General features: G+C 39.8%; 4 protein-coding genes across 6 annotated transcripts in view; 3 read left to right on the top strand and 1 right to left on the bottom strand.

Annotated features, from left to right (window-relative positions):
• LOC115622521 (bicaudal D-related protein homolog) overlaps positions 1-9459 on the top strand; it is a 37498-nt gene extending 28039 nt beyond the window's left edge. For both annotated transcript variants that reach the window (XM_030516485.1, XM_030516484.1), the window contains 5 exons: positions 5427-5723; positions 5784-5972; positions 7283-7348; positions 7430-7610; positions 8107-9459. In XM_030516485.1, the coding sequence (XP_030372345.1) occupies positions 5427-5723; positions 5784-5972; positions 7283-7348; positions 7430-7610; positions 8107-8789 (1416 nt within the window). In that variant the 3' untranslated portion in view covers positions 8790-9459. The remainder of the gene's footprint in view (positions 1-5426; positions 5724-5783; positions 5973-7282; positions 7349-7429; positions 7611-8106) is intronic.
• Positions 9460-9734: 275 nt separating this feature from the next.
• On the top strand, positions 9735-16288 carry LOC115623279 (caprin homolog). Its single transcript, XM_030517562.1, has 4 exons — positions 9735-10208; positions 10947-11129; positions 11195-11361; positions 12700-16288. The coding sequence occupies exons 1-4, from the start codon at positions 9861-9863 to the stop codon at positions 15077-15079; spliced, it is 3078 nt and encodes a 1025-aa protein (XP_030373422.1). The 5' UTR covers positions 9735-9860; the 3' UTR covers positions 15080-16288.
• Positions 16289-17025: 737 nt separating this feature from the next.
• LOC115622320 lies at positions 17026-19728 on the top strand. The gene is made up of 5 exons (XM_030516226.1): positions 17026-17161; positions 18736-18839; positions 18913-19096; positions 19162-19631; positions 19696-19728. Exons 1-5 carry the CDS (start codon positions 17050-17052, stop codon positions 19726-19728), a joined length of 903 nt encoding a protein of 300 aa, XP_030372086.1. The 5' UTR covers positions 17026-17049.
• LOC115623280 lies at positions 19655-21052 on the bottom strand. Of its 2 annotated transcripts, XR_003995389.1 has the most exons (4): positions 20873-21052; positions 20660-20805; positions 20250-20598; positions 19655-19734 (listed from the first exon to the last, which is right to left on the bottom strand). XR_003995389.1 is itself a non-coding variant. In XM_030517563.1 (3 exons), exons 1-3 carry the CDS (start codon positions 21024-21026, stop codon positions 20464-20466), a joined length of 435 nt encoding a protein of 144 aa, XP_030373423.1. In that variant the 5' UTR covers positions 21027-21052; the 3' UTR covers positions 19812-20463. The 2 variants fall into 2 exon arrangements, 1 of the variants encoding a protein (XP_030373423.1); XM_030517563.1 differs by lacking the exon at positions 19655-19734 and having other exon boundaries at positions 19812-20598.
• Positions 21053-21465: the final 413 nt, after the last annotated feature.

Below are 21465 nucleotides of genomic sequence, written 5' to 3'. Positions count from 1 at the left end.
TGAGGAAATAAATAACTCAAGCTCCCCATTATACTGATTACAATAACAAAAGCGAAGTGAAATTGAATATATGTATGTACAAGTATCAGTCGCCCATTACGCATACGCCGTGTGGTCGGCCGGCAATGTGGATCGAGACGCTGTGCAGCGATCTGCAGCTGATTTATGTGAACAAGACCCGCCACAAACAATTCGCAGCGGATCTGAGCAAAACTATTTGGCCGATCTGCAAATCAACTGAATAGGTAAAGAGGCATAAAATGCATACGCAACATTGCGCTGCGCCAAGGCGCAATGAAAATGAGTGTGGAAAATGCGAAAAATGTTTGTAAAACGCTGTAAATTAGCCAAAGCGAATTGCCGGCAAATGCTACGCTTGGGCTTGGCATGGGCCATTGACTCATTGCCAGTTGTAAGCGGCAGGCTGAGCTCAGCTCGGCGCTTGACTCATGTTGCACATCCGACATCATCGTCGGTTTCTGTATTTAGACTTTATTTTTTTTTTATTTTTGCAATTCAAACGATTACTTTGATTAATACGGGTATGCCGCTTAGGTAATTGCAAGCGAGCATTCGATATGCATGCCTAGATTGCCAGCCGGAATAGAACAGCTCTGAGAGATGCTGTCAACAGTCAGCGGCCAATAGGCCCCTTTAGACCAGCATCATGTTTGTGACTCGCGCACACAATTTAGTCAATTATTTTGCAGCGATTATCAATTGTAGTTGCGGCAGAGCTTTCAACACCAACTTGTCACGGACAAGATGACAATCTACGGACTAACAGTCCCCGAGCTATGCAATCGATGACTAAACGACTTGTTTTAAACACTTTATTTTCGGATTTTTGCCAAAAGAAATAATTACGTTTGTGAAAAATTCGCTGTCATCGCTTTTAATTTCATGAGGCGTTCGTTGCCTTGTTCTTAATGCGCTGATGATTTGTGATCATGATTTTATACTTTCAACTTTAGGCATACGTACACATTAATTTGTTGAATAATGTTATGTCTTTACAATTATGCCACATGTGTGGTGGCTGAGTATTGAATATTTACTTCTCTTTCTACATTGTGTTGGATTCATTATATACTTCAAAACTGGGCTCTGCATTTGAAAGCCAGCAAAACTCATTTTAATTGATTTATGTTTCTACAAAGATCACAGAACAATAATACTATAATAAATATTTTTTAGAAAGCAGATGAGTATTAGTCTTCATTTTCGAAATTCTCTTGTAGGATTCAAGTTCTCCTTTTTTGTATGACCATTTCAAAATTAAAGCACTTGAAACTTTTGCGTATCAATCTTTTCAAAACTCTTGCATCCATTTGATATGTTTGTTCAGCATATACTAATATGTCGTTTTAATTTACTGATTCAGCTCCTACGAAATATGATTTTTAAAAACAATCGAATTATACCTTTATATAGTATTTATAGGTGGTTTATAACTTTCCCATATATTACTACGAAAACTACCATGAACATAAGAATACTGTCAAGTGCTTACAATTCAGGAACATTTAGGATCACTCTTGAAATTAGAAACTTAAACATATAAAATCGTAGTCATAAAGTTTCTTTATTAAATATTGTTTGCCAATGGCAATCCAATTTACTCCAATTACTTCACATTATGAGAACTAAATCGCCTAGGACAGCTGTAAGATGCTCTCCCCGGCAGTTATAATTCCATTTTTTGTCACTTTTGAACTTCCACTTTAGCTTTCCGGTCGTGGGACCACCTCTATCGGGAAGTTCAATTTGTTGCTTCTATGACTCAGCTTTGAGTTTTATGTTTGATGTCTGATGTTTGATGTTAACCATGTCAATGGCTCGCCATTTCCTGCCCAGCTTGGCCAGATATTCATAATTTTTTGAGAAGGAGGCAAATGTGAAATAAACACACACACAAATACGGTACAACAACAACAAAAAGTAGGTCGCATTACGTCGCAATTTGAATGAAAAAAAAAATAAAAAAGAGCGCACAGGCAGATTGTAGGCAGCAACAACAAATGGCATGCTGCGGCAACATGTTGCCAGACCGCAATGTTGCCAAGGCTTCCAATTAAATTACATACCAACGCGTAGATTTGTTGTCCAACCAGGTGGTGAAGACGGTAATCATGCAATGCAATTAGACTGAGGTAAATATTTAAAAAAAAAAAAGATACACAAAAAAAATTAAAGTCCGAAAAATACGTAATAAAATTAAATCAAAACAAAAGTGGCCATCATGATATTAGAGGCTGCGGGCTTTGTGCGTGCATATTGTTGTTGTTTGAAACATTTTTTTTTTTAACTTTTAACTCTTTCGCTTTGAATATGTGAACTCATTTCTGAGGCTGAGCGCGGGTCTGCGCTTGATGGCAACTTCCGTCGTTATTGTTATTGTTGTTGTTGCTGTTTTTGCAGTCGCAGCCACCGCCGCCGCCGCCACCGCCATCATCAACACATTTCATTGAGCGTGAAATAGAAACAGAGAAAGTATGAATATCTACAGTAAGTTTGCTGCTGTTATTGTTGTTTTTGTTGTCGTTATTTCTCTGCTCCACTGCCAACTGTCCGTGCCTAGTTGTTTATTAAAGTTTTCCATTGTCTGTCTCTCTGACTCTGACTTGGGCTCACTGCAGTTTTTTCTTCTTCTTTTTGCTGGAATCACCGCCCCATACCCCTTGCCCAGAGCTTTTGTGGTTTTTGCCGGCACCGGCGTCAGCATTTCTTTTTTTTTTTTTTTTGTTAATGCAAATTATCTGGCGCGCGCTTTAGTTTAGTTAATTTCATTTAAGCTTTTCATTTCATTCCACTTACAATTGTCGCTGCATTTTATTAGCGCAGATGTTGGTCTCCAGATAGAGAGGCGCGCGCTGACTTCTCAGATTTATGGCCGGTGGTTTTCATTGCAGTTTTCAACTCCACACATACATACATACATACTATATATACATATGTATGCATACATATAGGTATGTACGTGTTTGCTTCACCTTTTCCGCGTTTCGTAAACACTGTACGCGATAAGCCCGAAAACTCATTTGCTTTCTTAACGTTTTCATTTGTCTTGTGGTGTGGTGGCAATAATTTTAATTGGATCGTAAAGATTTTCGATATACTATTGCAGCTCCAGTGTTGCAGAAAACAGAATATTACTCGCTCGAATTATATTATTTCCATATTTGTTCAATTTTTCCATTCGAAGGCTTGCACTTTGCCTCAAAACTATCGATTAAACTTTGCATGCCAATTCAGTATCTCTGTGGGCCTTGATCCAAAAATGCCCCACCAGCTATTAGTCATGGCCCAGTGGCAACGAAAAGACCCGCACCTGTCAATTATGCAAATTAGTTTTTGTCATATTGATGCTTAAAGTTGACAATTGGTTGACATTTTGACTTGGCAATGAATTATACAGAAGAGGGCTATTGCTAAACGATTAAATATACAACTAAGTAGTTTCTAAAGAGGTGAAATTTAAATGAACTCGATTGACAAAATATTGTTGAAAGAGTATCTGAACTAATCAGTTTTGTTATGGCAAAATCAGTACGCCTGATAACCAGGTTAAAATTAGCCTTTATATAAATAAAGAAATAAAACAGACATTATAATTCGATACGAGTATCAAAAACTTGTTGGGCATATGATTGCAAGAAAGTAATTTTTTAGTAACCAGGATTCAGGAATCCGTCGGAATTGAAGAATCAACAAAAAGTACATAGATCTGTATCAAAAATAAACGGATGGATGTCTATTTTGTGCAGTATGTATATTTTATTGATTTGTCAAAAAAAAAAACCATCTCTATAAGCATTAATTTCAAGCTTTACGTTTTTTATAAACTCTATAATTTATATAATTCCCAGCAATTTTATTAATCATTCTAAATATTTTTCAACAAAATCTCATCTTCTTAAGTCAAAAATAACGAAATTAAAATAATTTAAAACAGGCTGAACATTTTACTTTCCCCTCTTGTTGGATCAACGACCATTTTAGAAAAATTTGAGAATTAATGTGTTGCTTCGATGGATAAATGGATCTTATTCTAACTGAATTAGGCTGTCCACAACTAAATAAATTTGCAAATAATAAATAATATATTAATAAATCGTAAAATGTTTAAGAATTCAGATTATTTTGGTTTCTAACAATTACTTCACTTTTGTGGACACAATAAATAAATAAATAGTAATAAATAGTATGAATACCACTTTCTTGCTAATCTCTAAGGGTTTCACTTCTCGGAAACTACGACAATTTGCCAAAAAAAAAAAGAATCATTCAAGGTTTCAACTGACAGAAGTAACTACTTGTATTATATGTATATATAAGAAGAAGATTTTATACAACAACCGAATCGGCGGAGGACCTATTAAATTATTTGCCTTTAAGTTTTTTCTTTCTGTGTATAAATGCATTCAATTTGCTTAATGTGCCATTTTAAGTCTCAAAACCCGAACAAATGGCCAAATTGTGTAGCACTTTCTGTTGATGCGCTTTTAATTTCTTTCCAGCCGGGCTTGAAAAGAAACGTCAGGGATTTGTGGTTGTGGGAGTGGGCGAGGGCGGTGGTGGGGGCGGGCAGTTGGCGGTTAGGGGGGCGCTCAGCCATTGAGGCAGACGTTGACTCTGACTGTGCTGTGAAGAAGTGAAAATTCAATTGCATTTTAATTTGAATAATGTGCATTATTTCGGCGGCTTGGCTTGCCATCTTTTTTCCACACTTTTGTTGCAATGCCGCGATGTCTTTTGTTTTTCTTTTGTTGTTGTTGCTGTGGCTGTGACTGTTGCAGTTGGTGGTGTCAAGAGCCAAGGCGGCATTGTGTGGCTTGCAGTTTTCTTTTCGGCAACGCCAATTGTTTTGACTGCCGCTGCACCGTGGTACAAAAACGATGGGTAATCCACGAGGTGAAGGGTTGATATTTTGGCAAACAATTGGCAAATTAGTGAGCTTCCTCGGTAATTAAAACATAATTAGCATGTGAATGTGACATGTGTCAAAAAATTGTTGAACGTTTGAACGTTGGAGAAGAATTGCGAGAGGCTCTCGATGGTTGAAAATGCAAATAAAGTTTTTACAATTAGCAGATGCCTGAGTAACGACAACAGCAACATCAACAACAACAACAAAATGGTGAGCTGTGTGTTAACCTTGCGGTTGCTTGCCTCCATTGTTGTAGTAGTAGTAGTAGCAGTTGTTGTTGTTGTTGTTCCTGGGTACGTGCACATTGTTTGCTTTACTTTCATTGTCTGGTTGGCTCTGGGTTGCTGGTTGTTGGTTGTTGGCTGGCTGCTTAGTTACTGTAATTGCCGGCGGGCAGACACGTCATAGAACAAACAATAAGTTTTTATCTTGGACTCGCAGCAATTCGCTTTATATGTGCATTTAATTAACTTTCATTTTTTCGCCATTGTTGCAGAAACTCGAACAGGAGAAGCATGTGCTGCGCCAAAAGCTGGCCATTGCCGAGGATGAGAGCGATCAGCGTGTGCTGGAGCTGCAATCGGATCTCAATGAGCTGAAGGACAAGCTAACATCACAGGATGCGGCCATCAGGCAGGCCGAGAAGGAGAAGACCATACTGATCGATGAGCTTCAACATCAGAACACTCGCCTCACCGAGCAAATACAAGAGGCCCATGCCACCGAAATGAAGCTAAGCGCACAGATACAGGAGCTTAAGGATCAGTATCACTACAGAAACAGCAGCTTACAGGTACATATATCTATCTTGCCCAAATCCTAACACAGTCAATCATCAAAACGACATTTACAGGAGCACGTCAACAGTCTAGAGTCCATCAAAACCGAACTAAACCTCACCACGGGCAAGCGCCAGGAGCTGGAGCGCCGCCTGCAGCACGTCCAGGAGGAGAAGCAGAGCCTCACATCGGCCCTGGAGGAGGCTTCGGACAGAATACACATGCTGGAGCGCCATGCACGTGAGCAGGAAACAAAATTAGAGGTGAGTTGAACAGTTGGAATCAAATTAAAACTTAACTCAAGTACTAAGTAATATTCTTTATATAGAAGTTACATATTAAGAAAATGGCAAGTGAATCCTCTTTTATATTTGAGAATAAAAGAAGATGCATTTAAGAAATTTCTAATTCTATCTACAGTATCTGTATAACCTATCCGAATTAATAATGTATGTGGAGATACCCCTTAGTTCTTTAATACATTTAAAAAAGTATACGGTTCTTACAGCTCGATACGTACTTATCAATTATTGAGAGCTTTAGCAAAAGGTACCTAGCTAGCAAAAGGTCTCTAAAATGTTAACTTCTCATTCAAACGAGGGTAATTTTTGTCGGGGGTTCAACACTACCCCTTCTTCTTATCAAAACAATTTAAGGCTGAATCAGCCAACTCTACTTTTCATCGAAACCATCGAAAAACCATTCCATATTCCAAGGAAAATCAAATTGCAGCAAAATATTTCCGAAAGCAGTGGGATTGCAAATATTGTATTCGCGAGAACAACAGCAATATTGACGTCATCGCAACTCTTATTCTCACTTTATCGCTGGCTGCTTGCTTTCGAAATGGAGCGAAATCGTGATTTATGAATTGCAAGATTATTTAAAAATATACATACGAGTACACCAGGCGGCAAAAGTAACTTAACAGAGGTGCCAATTATTTAAGAAATTTAAATGCAATTAGGACTGATTTAACTTTTCAAGTTGACTCAACACGGAGTCCGGATGTAATGTTTTTCATCATCAAGTGTGAATTATCATCAGAAAATTGTTTTGAAATAAAATATATGATCAATAAACAATATATATGATCTACAAAAGAAAGAGCTTATCTCTTTGTTTGTTTCGTTTGCAATTCTTTTATGAACTGCTTATAAATAATCTGTAACTATGAATGCTATATTTCATAAAACAAAAAACAAACAACAAAAAATCAATATTTTGACGTATTTTTATTACTTATTGTTATTATTATTATTATTTTCGCTGCTAAATATACAAAATGACCGGATTTATTTTCGTTATAATAATATTTATGAGCTGAATTTAAAATGTGTCAAAATACTTACACCCATTAGTGTATGAGTATATTTATTTTCCAAAGCTCACTGCGCAATTTGTCGAGTGCCATCTATCTGGCCAACTTTCTTTTGCTTTATTTTTCTGTTTTCGTCAAGATAACTTAAATTAACAAATTATGGGTGTAGCTCTTGTCATATATTAGAGATACTTTATTTGTCAGGCTAAACAATTTCTAAACATCTATCTTTAACACTTCCTGCCCTTGCAGACCACCTTACAAGCCTTGGAGCGTTCTCAGCGTGAAAACAATGTACTCAGCGAGCGTTTGGGCGCGGTAAGTCGAAACCCCTGCAGGATATATGGATGCCCACATCCTTATCATCTTCTAAATATGTATTTTATACTCTTCCCACAGGATGCCAATTCCAATACGCCAGGAAAGAAGAGCCTACAGTTTGAAATGGAGTGCGATGAGGAGGAGGCGAGCTTCTCGGAATCTGGCAAGCCCAGTCAAATGTGGGTGGAGGCCCGATCGGTTTACATACAGCTGAAGTCCCTGGTGGATTCGCTCAAAGTTAGCCATGACGATGACTCAGGTAACATAATTCATATAAAAACTGTTTCCCCTTAGTTGCATTTGAAATTATACTTGTATAAAAGATCATTATTGTTTATGAAAATACTAAGGATACTAAAAATGCCACAATATCTGGCACTCTTTGATAAATATTGAGTAATTATCGGAATAATATAGTAGATTTTACTTAAAATAGGACGATAGCTCATATTCATCAGTCGTTTTTGGATATTTCTTTGATCAGATGTAACAGATTTACTATTTCTACAAATATTGCTTTAGTTAGAAATTATAAATCTGAAATTTGTTTAGTCATTTGTTTAAAACAATTTTTCCATATTTTCTATAAAATATTTTAAAGATTTCTTTACGAGCCCAAGTAATATTTTTACAAAACGATATAGAAGTGCTGACTTTCTATGACTAAATCGATAAATATATAGTACTATCTAAAAATCCTGTTTGACTATAAAATATATTAAAACCTATTTAAATAATTACTTACTTACACTCAGGTCTCAATTCCGACATATCCCTCGATCTGGAGTCGATGGACAACACCATCTCGAGCTCAGAACGCAATGATGGCAATGGTGATGGCCATGTGGCCATAGAGTTCCGCCAGGGCATGCTCTCGGCCATGTCCGATGAGCTGACGCGTCTGCTGCTCAACCTGGATGCTGGCAACTTTAAGAAGATGTTGGACCAAACGCGCAATCTTGTGCTGGAGCAGGAGGATGAAATAAAGCGCAGTCACCAGCTCATACAGCAGTTGGAAGCGAAGGTAACGGTCACAGATGTGGAGCTGCAGAATGTGAAGGAGGAGCGAGATCAGGCGCGTGGCGATCTTGTCGACAATACGGATCGTGACGAGCTACTGACAAAGGCGCAAACCGAACGCGATGCGGCCAATGAGCGTCGCACCAAGGCCGAGGTGGAACTGGCCAAGACGCGCGTTGAACTCATGCAGGCCAATAGCCAACTGCTGGAGTCCATACAGCAAAAGGTGGAGTTGTCACAACAGCTGGAGCAGTGGCAAATGGATATGCAGGAGCTGATCGATGAGCAAATGCGCTCCAAGATGATCAACAATCGCCGAGCGCTGGCTGTCGAAGCAACACCCGCGCCAAGCAGCGCCGCCGCCAATCTGGCCAAAAGGGTGTCCAGCTACAAGCTCTGGAGTTTATTTCAGCGGTAATTGGACAACATTGACCACGCGTTGGAAGGTCTACGCGACTCTTATATTTTTAATGTAGGCAAGATGGAAATTAAGATGAAAGCTTGAGCTATATATTTTTAATATTTATACACACACACACATACACACAGGAGTACACAAAAAAAGAAGCCCAGGCATGTATTAACTTTGTAATTTGTATATTGAAGCAATGCCCCCTCTTCTATTTTTTTGTAGTGAAATCTATTTAATTACGCTTTATTAATTTTAAACTTGTAACCTTATTTTATATGTTATATGTATTACTCGTACCTATGTTTAAAACTATTGCTTGTGTAAGTACACAAATTGTCTAAGCGCTCGCTCTCTGTATTAGTTTGTGTTTTAAGTTGTAACCGAAAATCAAAAACATATCGCGCCTTTTCGTTGAGCCTCTGGCAACAGCTTAAAGCATTGCTAAGCCCACAACTTTGTTGCGGTTAACAAATATTTTTATTAACATGTACGTAAACGTATTTAAGTGTAAGCAAAAAGCATTTATGTTAACAGAAAAAGAAACAAACCAACAAGTATACTTACATATAACTTAAAGTTGGCAATAGCGCAAATGAAAACGCTAATAAGGATTTTAAAAAACAAATTGCCTTAATTCAGACAATTAAACGCAACGTTTTAATACTTTAGATTGTTTAATGGCATAAAAGTTGAAATATTTTCAAATAATAAAATATAATAAATCATTAAACCAAAACAACCGACTACAGGGCAACAGTAAATTTTGAATGTGCTTGAATTTAAGTGTTGCCGCCTTTTTACCTTCCCGCTCTGCGGTTTTCCACCAGGTTCGTTGTGTGGTCACACTGATTGTTGCGCTTGTGCGATAGATATCGATAAAGTCACATCGAAGCTGCTCTGTCTTATTGATGCCATCAGCACTTTGTCCAGTGCCATCGCTGACTGTCAGTCGTGAATTTGCTTGCAAGGGGAAAATTTGTCACAGCACTTTTCGTTTTACGAGAAACAATAAAGCAAACATTTCATTCCCAATTTAAAGCAAAAGTAGTAAGCAACTAGAAGAACACACGGCAAACAATGCCTTCGGCTGCTACCGCAATAACCAACCACAACAACAGCAAGGAGAAGCGAGCGTCAGTTAGCTCCATTGGCGGCGGCGTGGGTGGTAGCGTAGGAAACAATGGCAGTGGCAACGGCAACAGCACTAATGGCGGTAGCACCGGACAGAAAAGTAACAGCAACACGAATCTAACTCTCGCCTGCAGCCAAACCGATTTGACCAACAACAACAACCATGGCAGTGCTGGTGGTAATGGCAGTGCCAAGGTGCCTAAAGCAACTGTCGCTGCGTCCGAGCCATTCAATCCGACCAACTTAATGTTGGTCACCACTGGGCACAAGATTCGCAACTTGGAAAAGCGCAAGGTGAGTGCAGTGGCTATGAAAATTAGGACAAAGGATTTGCAATGTGGTGGCATTGCCACCATTGCTTTTTTTTACGCTCGCAATTTTTTCGCGACGCCATGTTTGCTATCTCGCGGAGTTGCCAGTCGTTGACAGCGCAGGGGGGAAGTCGGCGCCGGCACGTAAGCACTTTGCTGAAAAGAAGTTAACTGCGCATTTTAATGCTCTTCGTACACTGCCGTTGGGCGTTTAGTGTCGATGTTGACTCATTTTAGTTTATTGCGTTGCTCCATATTTTGCATAAAATTCATCGGCACAGCTGTTTTGTTGTTGCTATTGAGTTGATAGGTGGCAACGCTGCGATACATGTGCCGAATGCGAAACAAACGTTTATTTGCATGCAGTGATGCACATATGTATGTATGTACGTACAAATACATATAAATGTATGTATGGAAATATGTATATACTTTCGTTTTCTTTTGTATCGCACACTTGTGTTTTTTTGCGTTTATTTATTTGCCGCTATTTTAATGCCCCCTTACCCTACCTAGAAAATTATTCGAGTGCTGGTTTGTAATTGCAAGCGGGCTATGCCGCAAGCATACTCATATATTTGTTGTTGTAGGTGTTTTTAGGCGACGCGGTGCGTGAGTAGGAAGTCAACAACCATGGCTTCATGACTCACGTGCTTGTTTGCGTGTCTTTTGTTTTTATTTTTTAATATAAATTCACCCCATTTTATTTCAATGTCCACAGGCCAAATTGGAATCCTATCGCGCCATACAAACGGGCGGCAAGGAACTGAGCGCTGATCAGGCTGCAGCTGTGGCCAAGTACGATGCCGTTGTTGCCACCCTGGAATTTGCACGCGATATGCACAAACAATTATGCCAGATGAGCAGGGAAGCCGAAAAGGAACATAAGAAACAGGAACGCAAGGTATGTACTGAGGTGCCAATCGGCCTAAAAACCTATTGTTATAATCGGGATATTCGACCATGCAGGACAACCAAGCCAAAATGTTGGCGGAGATTGCCAAAATACGGGAACTTCTGGTCATGCAGAATGTGCTTAGCTGCCTCAACGATGAGAACGTGCGCAATGATTTGCTGAATGGCGAGAATGGTGCCGTTAAGCTGGAAAGCAACGAAATGGACGTATTGGAAAAGTTGTAAGTTTCACAAACATGTACATATTTAATTATACATACATATGTATGCATGTACATATGCAAGTATGACATTGCTCTTCGCCTGGACATTTTTTGTAGAGTTCTCAACACAAACCATCCCAGAAAAATAATTAGTAAACTCTAAAATTCTCTTTATCATTATTATAATAATCTTCAGAAATGTGAACAATAACGAATGTTGTTTAGTTTCAATTTTAATTTACAAAATTTTTACAAGTTGAATTAATATACATAAGTAATATTCTTTGATAAATGTAGAAGAAAGTATTGAATGGATATAGCAGATTTTTGAAGACTATGTTTTCAAATAGTAATTGATAAATATTTCGCCATTCAAAAGATTGAGCTATTTTTATACCCTGAACGCAAAGGGTAAAAGGGTATACTAGATTCGTACAAATGTATGTAACACACAGAAGTAGGCGTGGCGGACCTCCAAAAGTATACATATGGATCAGGATGACAAGCCGAGTCAACATAGCCATGTCCGTCTGTCTGTATGAGCGCAAGGATCTCAGCAAGTACAAGAGCTAGGATAACCAAGCTGGGTATCGAGGTTCCCATAATTCCTAGGCAGATCGAGTTTGCTCTTTTTTTCTAATACAGCCCGCTCTCCGGCGCAATTCGTGGTTTTTCCATAACTCCCGTAATATATTTGAAATTTTGTGCTCAGGTTTGCAAATACCTTCAGTTAGTCCATATGCCAAGCTTCATAAGAATAGGTTAATTATGAAGTTATAGCCATAAATGTACTCTCTGCCGAAGCTCTGTCCGCAGCTGCTTTGAATTATTCCTCTACTGCATACAGACACGCATAGACACGATGATGTAAATGTATGCTGCTGAAATTGTACATAAACATGACATTACTTTTGTATTTATGTATTTATTGAATATTTTTTATTTATTTTGTTATATTATATTTCATTTAATGCATTTTTTAAAAATATATTTTAATATACATTGATATATTTTAAAATTTTGTGGTGAGTACAGGATATTTTACTGCCGGGCTTGCTCGACTATAGTGTTCTCTCTTGATGGATTTAGAAGTAGATAGTAGACCAGTTAATTAAAAGCAAAACTCTTAATTTAAATAATAGTAAATGTATCAAATACTTCTCCACATAACTCGATCTAATTCGGAAGACGTACTTTTTGAAAATGGTTCCCAAATTCAAGGCAAGATAAAAAATGAAGGCATTAAGACAGTACTTGCTCACCACAGATAGTAAAGATTCTGAACATTAATCTACGTATATTCGATAAGTTCTTGGAAACAGCTTATAACATACAATTCTATCCCGGCCTTTGCAGCTACTTGGATGTCCAAACGCGTCGCCCTGAGTCCGCGGATGACGTCAGCTTCAACGTAGCCGTTCAAAAGGCAGCCGATCTCTATAGCATGACTATCAATGGCCGTGCCAAGCCATACGGAGAACTGACATTCGACAAGTTGCGCACTATCTTCCAACAGATTCAGGATTCCGGCTACTTGGACAAGTACTACCTGATACCCATTTCGGATCCAGCGGGCGGCAATAGCACAGACAGCGGCACTGGCAGTGGCGAAGGTGAGATTCAGCCCAACGATGTGACCGGTGATTTGGACACGGCGCTGTCAGAGAATCAATCGGCACGTAACTCTTTGGATGATGGTCTCGATAAGTTGCATTTGGGTGGAGCTGAGGCGCCAGGCAATCATTTTTCCGAGGGCTTGTCACCAATACAGCCGCAGGCACGTGCTGCAGATTCTGGTGAGTTGGAACAGCAGCAGCAGCAGCAACGTCCTGGAGATCCTTTGGTTCTAGTAGCCGTGCGGGAGTATCCACAGCCGCAACCTGCAGCCCGTGGTGCCAAACCCGTGCAGGTCCTCTTACCGACTATGGTGATGCCAAAGGAGCCGCCTAATCAGCCACCATTGCCACATGTGCCACGAGCAGCTGGTGGTGGGTTCTCACCGCAGATAGTGACCGCAACAGCACCACCGCCAAGTGGTGCGCACACACACCAGCTGCTGGGCAGCCCAGTGAATCTTCGTGCTCCTAACTCACACTATGTACCCATGCCAACAACCGTGCACGCCGTAGAGCAGAATTACTTCAAGCAGGCACCACCGCCGCCACAGCATCTGCAGCAGCAGCAGCAACAACAACAGCAGGTGGCGCCGCCGCTGCATCAGCTGGCCGAAGTGTTGGCCTCCGGTAGTTTCCACTTTCTGCAGGACAGTGAACTGGACGCGCCGGAGTTGAATGCGCCGCAACAGCTGCAGCATCCACCGCAACTGCAGCAACAACCACAGCAGCAACAGCCACAGCAGCAGCAGGTTCCGGTGGTGCAGGGATTGGTATTTGAAGCGGCACAGAATCACGTGGAGGAGCCACAACCCATACAGACTCGGACATTCACCAATCAGTCCTTCCCGTCCCTGCAGCAGCAACAACAGCAGCAACAGCAGTTGCCACCACCCAAGCAGCAACAACAACCGCAACAGGTGGCACCACCGCAACAACAACTTTTCTCGCCTGTGACTGGACAAGCGCTTCTAATGCAGCACGAGCAGAGACAACAGCAACAGCAGCAGCCGATGCTCATCATGACACGCCTACAGCCGCAGCCGCAGCAGCAGCAGCCACAAACGCAGCCGCCTGTCGTTTTGCCCCCTGTGCCACCTCAGAATATTGGGATGCAGCCCGGCGACGTGACTGCAGTGTTTTCCTATGACACGGCCGTGGTCACTTATGAGCAGCAGCTGCAACAGCAGTTGGGACTGAAGGCGCATGAGCCACAGCAGCCGGAGGCACCGCAGCAACAGCAGCAGCAGCTGCAGCAACCACAGCAGCCGGCACAGCCACCTCTGAGCAAAGGCAATGGAAACGGTGCCGGTGGCGATGTGGAGACCAATGACTGGCATGCACGCACTCAGGACACAAATGCCGCCGCCACCGCTGCGCTGACTAATGTGCTCAAAACTGGTGCCACGGCGCTCGAGCCACCACCGGTGGTGAGCAACAAATGGAGCAGCGAGATGAATGCTGTGAGCGCAGCCAATGCCAACAACAATAACAATGGCGGCAGCGGCAAGCACGAGTGGCAACGCGATAATTCCAGCAGTGGTGGCTATGTGGAGGAGTCCAACAACCATTGGAACAGCTCGCAGCAGGACAATGGCAGCAATGGGCGTCGCAACTCCGGCAACTACCAGCAGCGTCGTAGTGGCGGCGGCGATGAGCGTCGCGATGGTGGCGGGCGCGGCGATGAGCAGCGTGGACGCAACGGTGGCGGCAACTATCGCACGCGCAATTACAATAACTCGTCGGCGCAACAGCAGAATGGACGTGGTGGTGGTGGCAGTGGCGTCTATTTTCGCAACAATGACCCAACGGGAAGCGGTGGAAACTCCTACTATCAGAATGGTGGGGGCGGCGGCGGAGGAGGAGGCGTCTATGGCAACAAGGAGTCCCGATACGAGGCGTCCGGGGGTGCCGGTGGCGCATATCGCGGTCAACGTGGCGGCCAGCAGCGTAATGGCAACGGACCCTTCGGACGCTCCATGGGCGATCGCAGTCGCAACTCCGGTGGCGGCGGAGCCGTAGGTGCCTCAGGCAATGGTGGTGGCTACATAAACCCGCGCCAGTCACATCAGCAGCAGCACCAGCAGCAACGGATGCCCTTGGGGTTGGAAAACAAAAACTGAGTAATGTTGATGCTGACGGCGGCTGCCGCGACTGTAAAGACAGCAGCTATTTGACCGTGGCACATGTATTAAACTCACACACACACACACACACATAAAAAACACACACTCACACACCAAACTCATCATCAACACAACGCATTTAGTCACCAAACGCAAAATCACCAACCAACATACATGCATACATACACCACATAATACATACACACAGACATACAATACATACGTACGTACTTGGAGAGGACACGTAGTTTGTAGTGACAACGTACAATTAACCGTTAGTCAACAAATTGAACTCCCAACAAATATGCATAATGGCAAAGAGCGAGGGAAGCAGAAGTAAAAAGGGGAATGAGAAAAACGCGGCATATAAAGTAATTACGCATTTTGAATACAACTTATCTTAATATGTTTTGCTGTTTCCCTTTTGTATGATTTATTTTAATTATATACATACATATTAATAATAAACAAATAGTTGATAGACGACATACAAATAACATGCTACAGGAAAGTTCAAAAAGACGAGCCACAAACAATACCAACACACACCCACTCACACACACACACACACACACACACCCACTCACACACACACACACACACCAGCCATAAGGAAAATAACAACAAACAACACTACGCTGAAGGTTTCTAAAACCCCCCAGCGAAGAGAGTAAAAAGAGAGTGCGTGGGCAAACAGCTGCAGTAAGAGAACAAGAGAGGGAGGATAAGTCGCGCCTAAAATGCTGCCACTCGTTGACGAGAGAATAGAAGAGAGGAAAAAAAAAAGAGATCTTTGTTGGCGGCGTTGGAGTTAATAAAATAAAAGTATTTATACGTCTTAGCAATTAAATTACAACTTTGAAATATACAAATTATATTTAATTAATTAATGAAAGAATTGAAAATTAATTATTATCTATATATATAAAATATATTTATAGTTTGAGCTCTCACACACATACACACTCACGCTCCTTCTGTTATGATCCAATTCTGTAATTTAATATGTATAACAAAACAAAGAAGCGCCCGTAAACATGCCAATTCTTACACACAGACACACACACACACATCCAAAACATAAAGCGCATATAGGAAATAGTTGTAATGATTTAAAAAAGAAAGTACATAAACAAATTACTATTATAAATGAAACGAGAATTATGTATTTGAAAAACAGTACATTAAAAATTATATAAGAAGGTATCAACTGTTGATCAAGTCTAATATTTGCAAGCTCTGACAGCCCAAATGCCACCAACTGCCGTTCTTAAACCACATAACCAAAGAGTCTGAGTGCAAATTGTATGTAATGGGCGGAAAGATTTGTGGCGGACCTAACGTTGCAGTTACATCGACTTATAATCAGCCTGACGAAGCGAATCGATTTAAAAACCCCCAATTGTATGACGCATACAGCTAGTGACTTAGCCAAGTATCCTCTTTATTCTATATAGCCGCAACAGGTGCGTTGATGCAAAAATATATCTTAGTACCAAAAAACTGTTGGTTATTGCAAATGGGTTTTAAAACCTTGCTAAAATCTAAAGCTCTATACCTAGCCTATCTCATAAAGGCGCTCAGTAATGCACGGCTATTGCAATATTGTAACTATATTTCAAGGATTTACCGAACTTGAAAAACTTAATTATTCAAAATGCATATTAAGCTGGGCCTATAATTTCACCTGCTAACACATCAATGCATGTTTCGAAATCTCAAAAAAACAATCACACATATAACTATTTTAATACCTAGGGCAAACATTGTTTAACGGCACATAATTTAAATTTGAATATCCGATATCTTGAACCTGCTATCGATATGTGAAACACGCAGCTGGCTGCGTACAGGTGGGCAGCACTAATTGGCCAAAATTCGATAGCACGACATTCAGTCGATGGCTCGCAGTAGCCGCATTTTGTTTGTTGTTGATTTTCTGCGTACAGATACGGAGTTCTGTCGAAATGAGTGTGAATATGTTTTTGATAAAGGAAGAAATTGATATAGATGACTCGAAGATGAAGGTGGGGGAAGGAGAGGATAGACAAACAGCATCGCAAGCAATCCAGTCTCCATGTAAGTGGTCGCCGCAATTTCTTGTTTGTTATGTACGTACATAAGTATGTTTCTGTGTGTGTGTGTGTGTTTGTATATACACGTAAATATTCTAAATATGTATGATAAAAACGATGTTCGGGTTTTGTTTTCCTCCTGTTTTTATACTCTCCCACACGGTGTTAAAGCGTCGCATTTTAGATATAGAAATTAATTTAGATACTATTTGAGTGAATTGATAAAATGTTATCATCATATATCGAATGCTAATGAGTTGTGAAAATATTTTGAATCTGTGAATTCAACTTACACTACAAACTGGACGCAAAAAAATTAAGAAGCCGCAAAAAATATGAAGCCCAAAAATTCAATTAACTTAAATGTGTGTCAATACAAAGTTTCATCAAAAATGTGTCGAATAGCCGTTTTAGAAGCAGATTTTGTGAACAAATATGCAAATGGGATGCGGATCGCTGGAGCTACAGAGTAAGTTAAAAGGGTTCTATGCTTTTTTTTTTATTTGATAATCAATTTACAAGTATTCTACTGTATTTCAGATATATTTGAAGTCCCTTTGTCAATCAACAAGTGCAAAGAAGACGCGAAGAAGTGGAATATAATCAGACATATATCTTTGAATATAGTTCGAAACGTTCAGATGGTGAATCATGAATTAATTTTGATGAATGTGGTTCAATTTATTGTTTAGGCTCTCGTTTGCTTTCCCCAACATCGTCTGCGACAGAAGCAACTAAATCAATGTCCGGAAAAATCAAATTCAACGCCGAAGGGTAGGAGATCGCAGAGGCCAGATATGTCGGATAGAAAGAGCATACCTGGTTCTTTGAGCAAATTTCAATGTCAATGCTTAATAACATTAACAGAAGCTCCCTATTCTCCGGGAAAATTTAAACACGATTTTAGATATACTTGTATATCTATTTAAATGATGTGAACACAGACGTCAGTCTGTAGTCAATTGATTAAGTAAATACTATGAACTACAGCTAGCAATGATTAATAAATGAATATATTTTACTGTTAAACTGGGAAGTGAGTTTGCATTGCGGATGATTTGTATGTTTCGTGCTAAAATATAGATGGCCTTAGCATAGTCCGATTGCTAATACAAGCGGGTTCCAGTAATAGAAAGAGGGTAATTCCTAGCCCTATCAGCATTACCATTTCCAGGAAATCTGCGAAGCCTTTAATTCCATTTTATTGAAAGATTTCTTTTTGAATAATTTATAAAGAACACCCACGGCATTTTCTCACCATTTTGGGAGAAGTATTTACAAGTATTCCTTGAAGTTTTATTTTTGGATTCACAATTTCTTATAATTTCCACACTAAATGACAATACATTGAGTGTTATCATATGCTTTCCGATGATTGATTGGGGTGGTTCTGGACGCAATACTGCTGGTCCCGAATTTTTACTTTGATACTTTAAATTGAAACAAGTGTAAAATTAAATCACTTTCGGCTCTGTTATTATTAATGAGACAATTCAGTAAACGATGTCCAATCTTTTAACACTAAAAAGCAATTAAGTATGGAATTGTCTTTAAATTTCTGTCCTTTTTATGTGTTAGGTGAACCAAAATCTAAGCGCAGAAGAGAAAATGAAACAAAAAGATGGACGTATGAGGAAATTCGTAAAATACTGGAATACATGAAGCTATATAGAAACGTAGAAGTGAGTTTTGTGATTTATATTTGCCTTAATATGCCATTGTTAGTGAAAATCATAAATATCATAATAATTTCAGAAACCAACTGCCCAAATTTATTACACAAAGCTCATACAAAAACTGAGAATCAAGTGCACGTGGCACACACTGAGGTGTAAAATGCGGTACATGAGGCAGTTGCTGCTTAAGGCGAACGCACTTCGTAACTCCGCTGGTCCGGGCTTAGAGGACGGAGATGGTGAAATACAATTATTATTAAAGGGTTTGTTAAAACATGTCCAATATTTAAGTTCGTATATTGTGATTCATAATGGTCTCTAATCGCAGAAAAGATAATGAAAATGTGCCCCCATTATGACCAGCTTTTAAGCGTGTTTGGCCCTGAAAAAGATTTAAAACCTCTAGTCCTGCAAACGACGCCTTTCAGCGACAACTGTAATGAGTCGAGTGACTGCGAAACGTCTACCTTGCCAAGCGGAACCGACGAAGTACCTGCGGACAACTCTAGGTCCGACTATGGCGAATACCCAATCCATGAACCAACAAGCTACCTGGAGGAATTCAATGAGACACCGCCCGAAGCAGACACAATCGACCGGATGTCATGCTTAGAGGCTCAAAGAATTGAACTGATGGAGAAGCAGCTGACGCTTGAAACAGAAAAGTTTCGATGGGCCAAGGAAATGGAGGTGAAAAAATTCGAGGCGATGAGGGAGGCGGAATCAAGAAGAATAGCCATTGAGGAGAGAAAGCTGGCGATTGAGGAACGAAAACTACAAAACGAACATGAGTTACGTGTATTAGAACTGAAATATAAATATGAAAAATACTTGTTCGTTTTATTCCAACATTACTTTGTAGAGACCTTCTTTCCAACATTTAATTGACAACTAGGATTACCTTAAAAAGAGAATTTTATCTTATAATGAGAGATTTATTTTATATTCTTTATCGTAGAAAACTTTTGATTGCTATGGTGTAAGCGTTGAATATCTGTTAAGAAAGTTGTTCAGGAGCTTTACCCCTTTTTAAGAATATGACATACTTGAAGTATGAAGACATGGCTAAATCTAACTTTCGAGAAATTTTGTGTAGTATCATTAAAATTCTTAACAATAGGTACAGGAGTTTCTAACTATTGAAGAGAAAGACTACGACAAATATATTGGCATATGCTGGCGACAAATAGTCTTCGATGAAGCGACTCAGCCATTTTCTTGGAACAAAGTAAAAAAATGCATACAGGACAAAAAAGAACGTTACCTTTTTGAAATATCAATTAATCGCCATTGATTATTGATACTGGGTTCACCAGTAATATTAACAATAAAGTTGAAGTCAAACATCTTTGCAATATTTACAATGCATTGTTGGTTCATGCAGAATTGAATTAGTTTAATTTCGAATCAACATACCTGGAGAGTTAGGAAGCACCTGCAATCATGTCTGAACCAATCCGCAAGGTGCAATGGATGCAGAGCCCCAAAGCGGTCGCAATATTATCGCCAGGAATTATTGCGTAAATCGGTAGAATGTCTGACATAAGTTTAACTTAGGAATACCACATAGAAACAGCGTAAACGTGCCATGCATATAAAGCTATGTATAATATAAAACTCCTTTTTACAATTACGATTCCTTCTGCTTTTTAGATTCCTCTCCACTCGTGTCACATAAAAACCAAAGACCTGCCAATATTAACGTTGCGCCCACTCCGGATAGAGCTGTGAGTGGTTCTTGATAAACAAGTGCACCTAAAATAAACTAAAAAACAAACTACATATGTACAAATTATGAACATATAATCAAGTAAATAGCCTCATACCGATAACACATAATTTGAAGCGGCTGTCAAGACGGTGGCGGTAAGAGTTTGTGGTGTCATCTGGAGGGCCTTCAGGAAAAACCGCCAGTTAAAAACATTACAAACCACCATTAAGACCAATGGAAGCAACTGAAACATCAGTTTATCTAAATAAACATTTGATTATGTACATACATTTACAAAAATTAAAAATGCAATCACACTAACACTCACCCATATAGTACGCCGCTCCTTCTGATGATGGCGTTGCCGATCTGTGTAAGATTTGTTGAGCGCTGAGAAAACTTGGCAGTTTACCAAAGAAACTACCACCAGCAGCAAAAGCGCCAGCCAAAAAACTGTAACGGTAATTTAGAAGCGCTTGCATTTTGAAAAATTTGGCGAAATTCGTCGTAGTCGAAACGTGAGCATTGCGCTTATCAGCTGGTTAGTTGCTTGTTAAGTTGGCTGCGCAACGACTAGCGTTGCCATGCCTGTGATGAAAAACCAGTGCACCTCAAACTGTGGCTTCTATTTGGCGCGAAAGCTTAATATCAAGACCTCAATATCTCCACCCTTCAGATTGATGAATTAATTGAATAAAACTGAAAATACTAGATTATTAGAACACTCTTTAACGTTTGAGCTTTGTTTATAGATGATAATTATAATTAGCTTTTTATTCGTTTGCATTTCCTGATAAATGAAAGATTTATAAACTAAAACAACATGTTTAATATTTAAACAAAGATTTTATTTTCAATTGTTGTAGTTGCAAAGTCTGTGTTTGTTTTGGTTTTACAATTTAATTTGTTAGACATTTATAA

Source organism: Scaptodrosophila lebanonensis, unplaced genomic scaffold (genome assembly GCF_003285725.1).
Source record: "Scaptodrosophila lebanonensis strain 11010-0011.00,11010-0021.00 unplaced genomic scaffold, SlebRS2 tig00000043-arrow-pilon, whole genome shotgun sequence".
In the NCBI taxonomy this organism is placed as follows: Eukaryota; Metazoa; Arthropoda; class Insecta; order Diptera; family Drosophilidae; genus Scaptodrosophila; species Scaptodrosophila lebanonensis.
The sequence above is the reverse complement of the archived record's forward strand: the minus strand, read 5'-3'. Positions and strand labels throughout refer to the sequence as shown.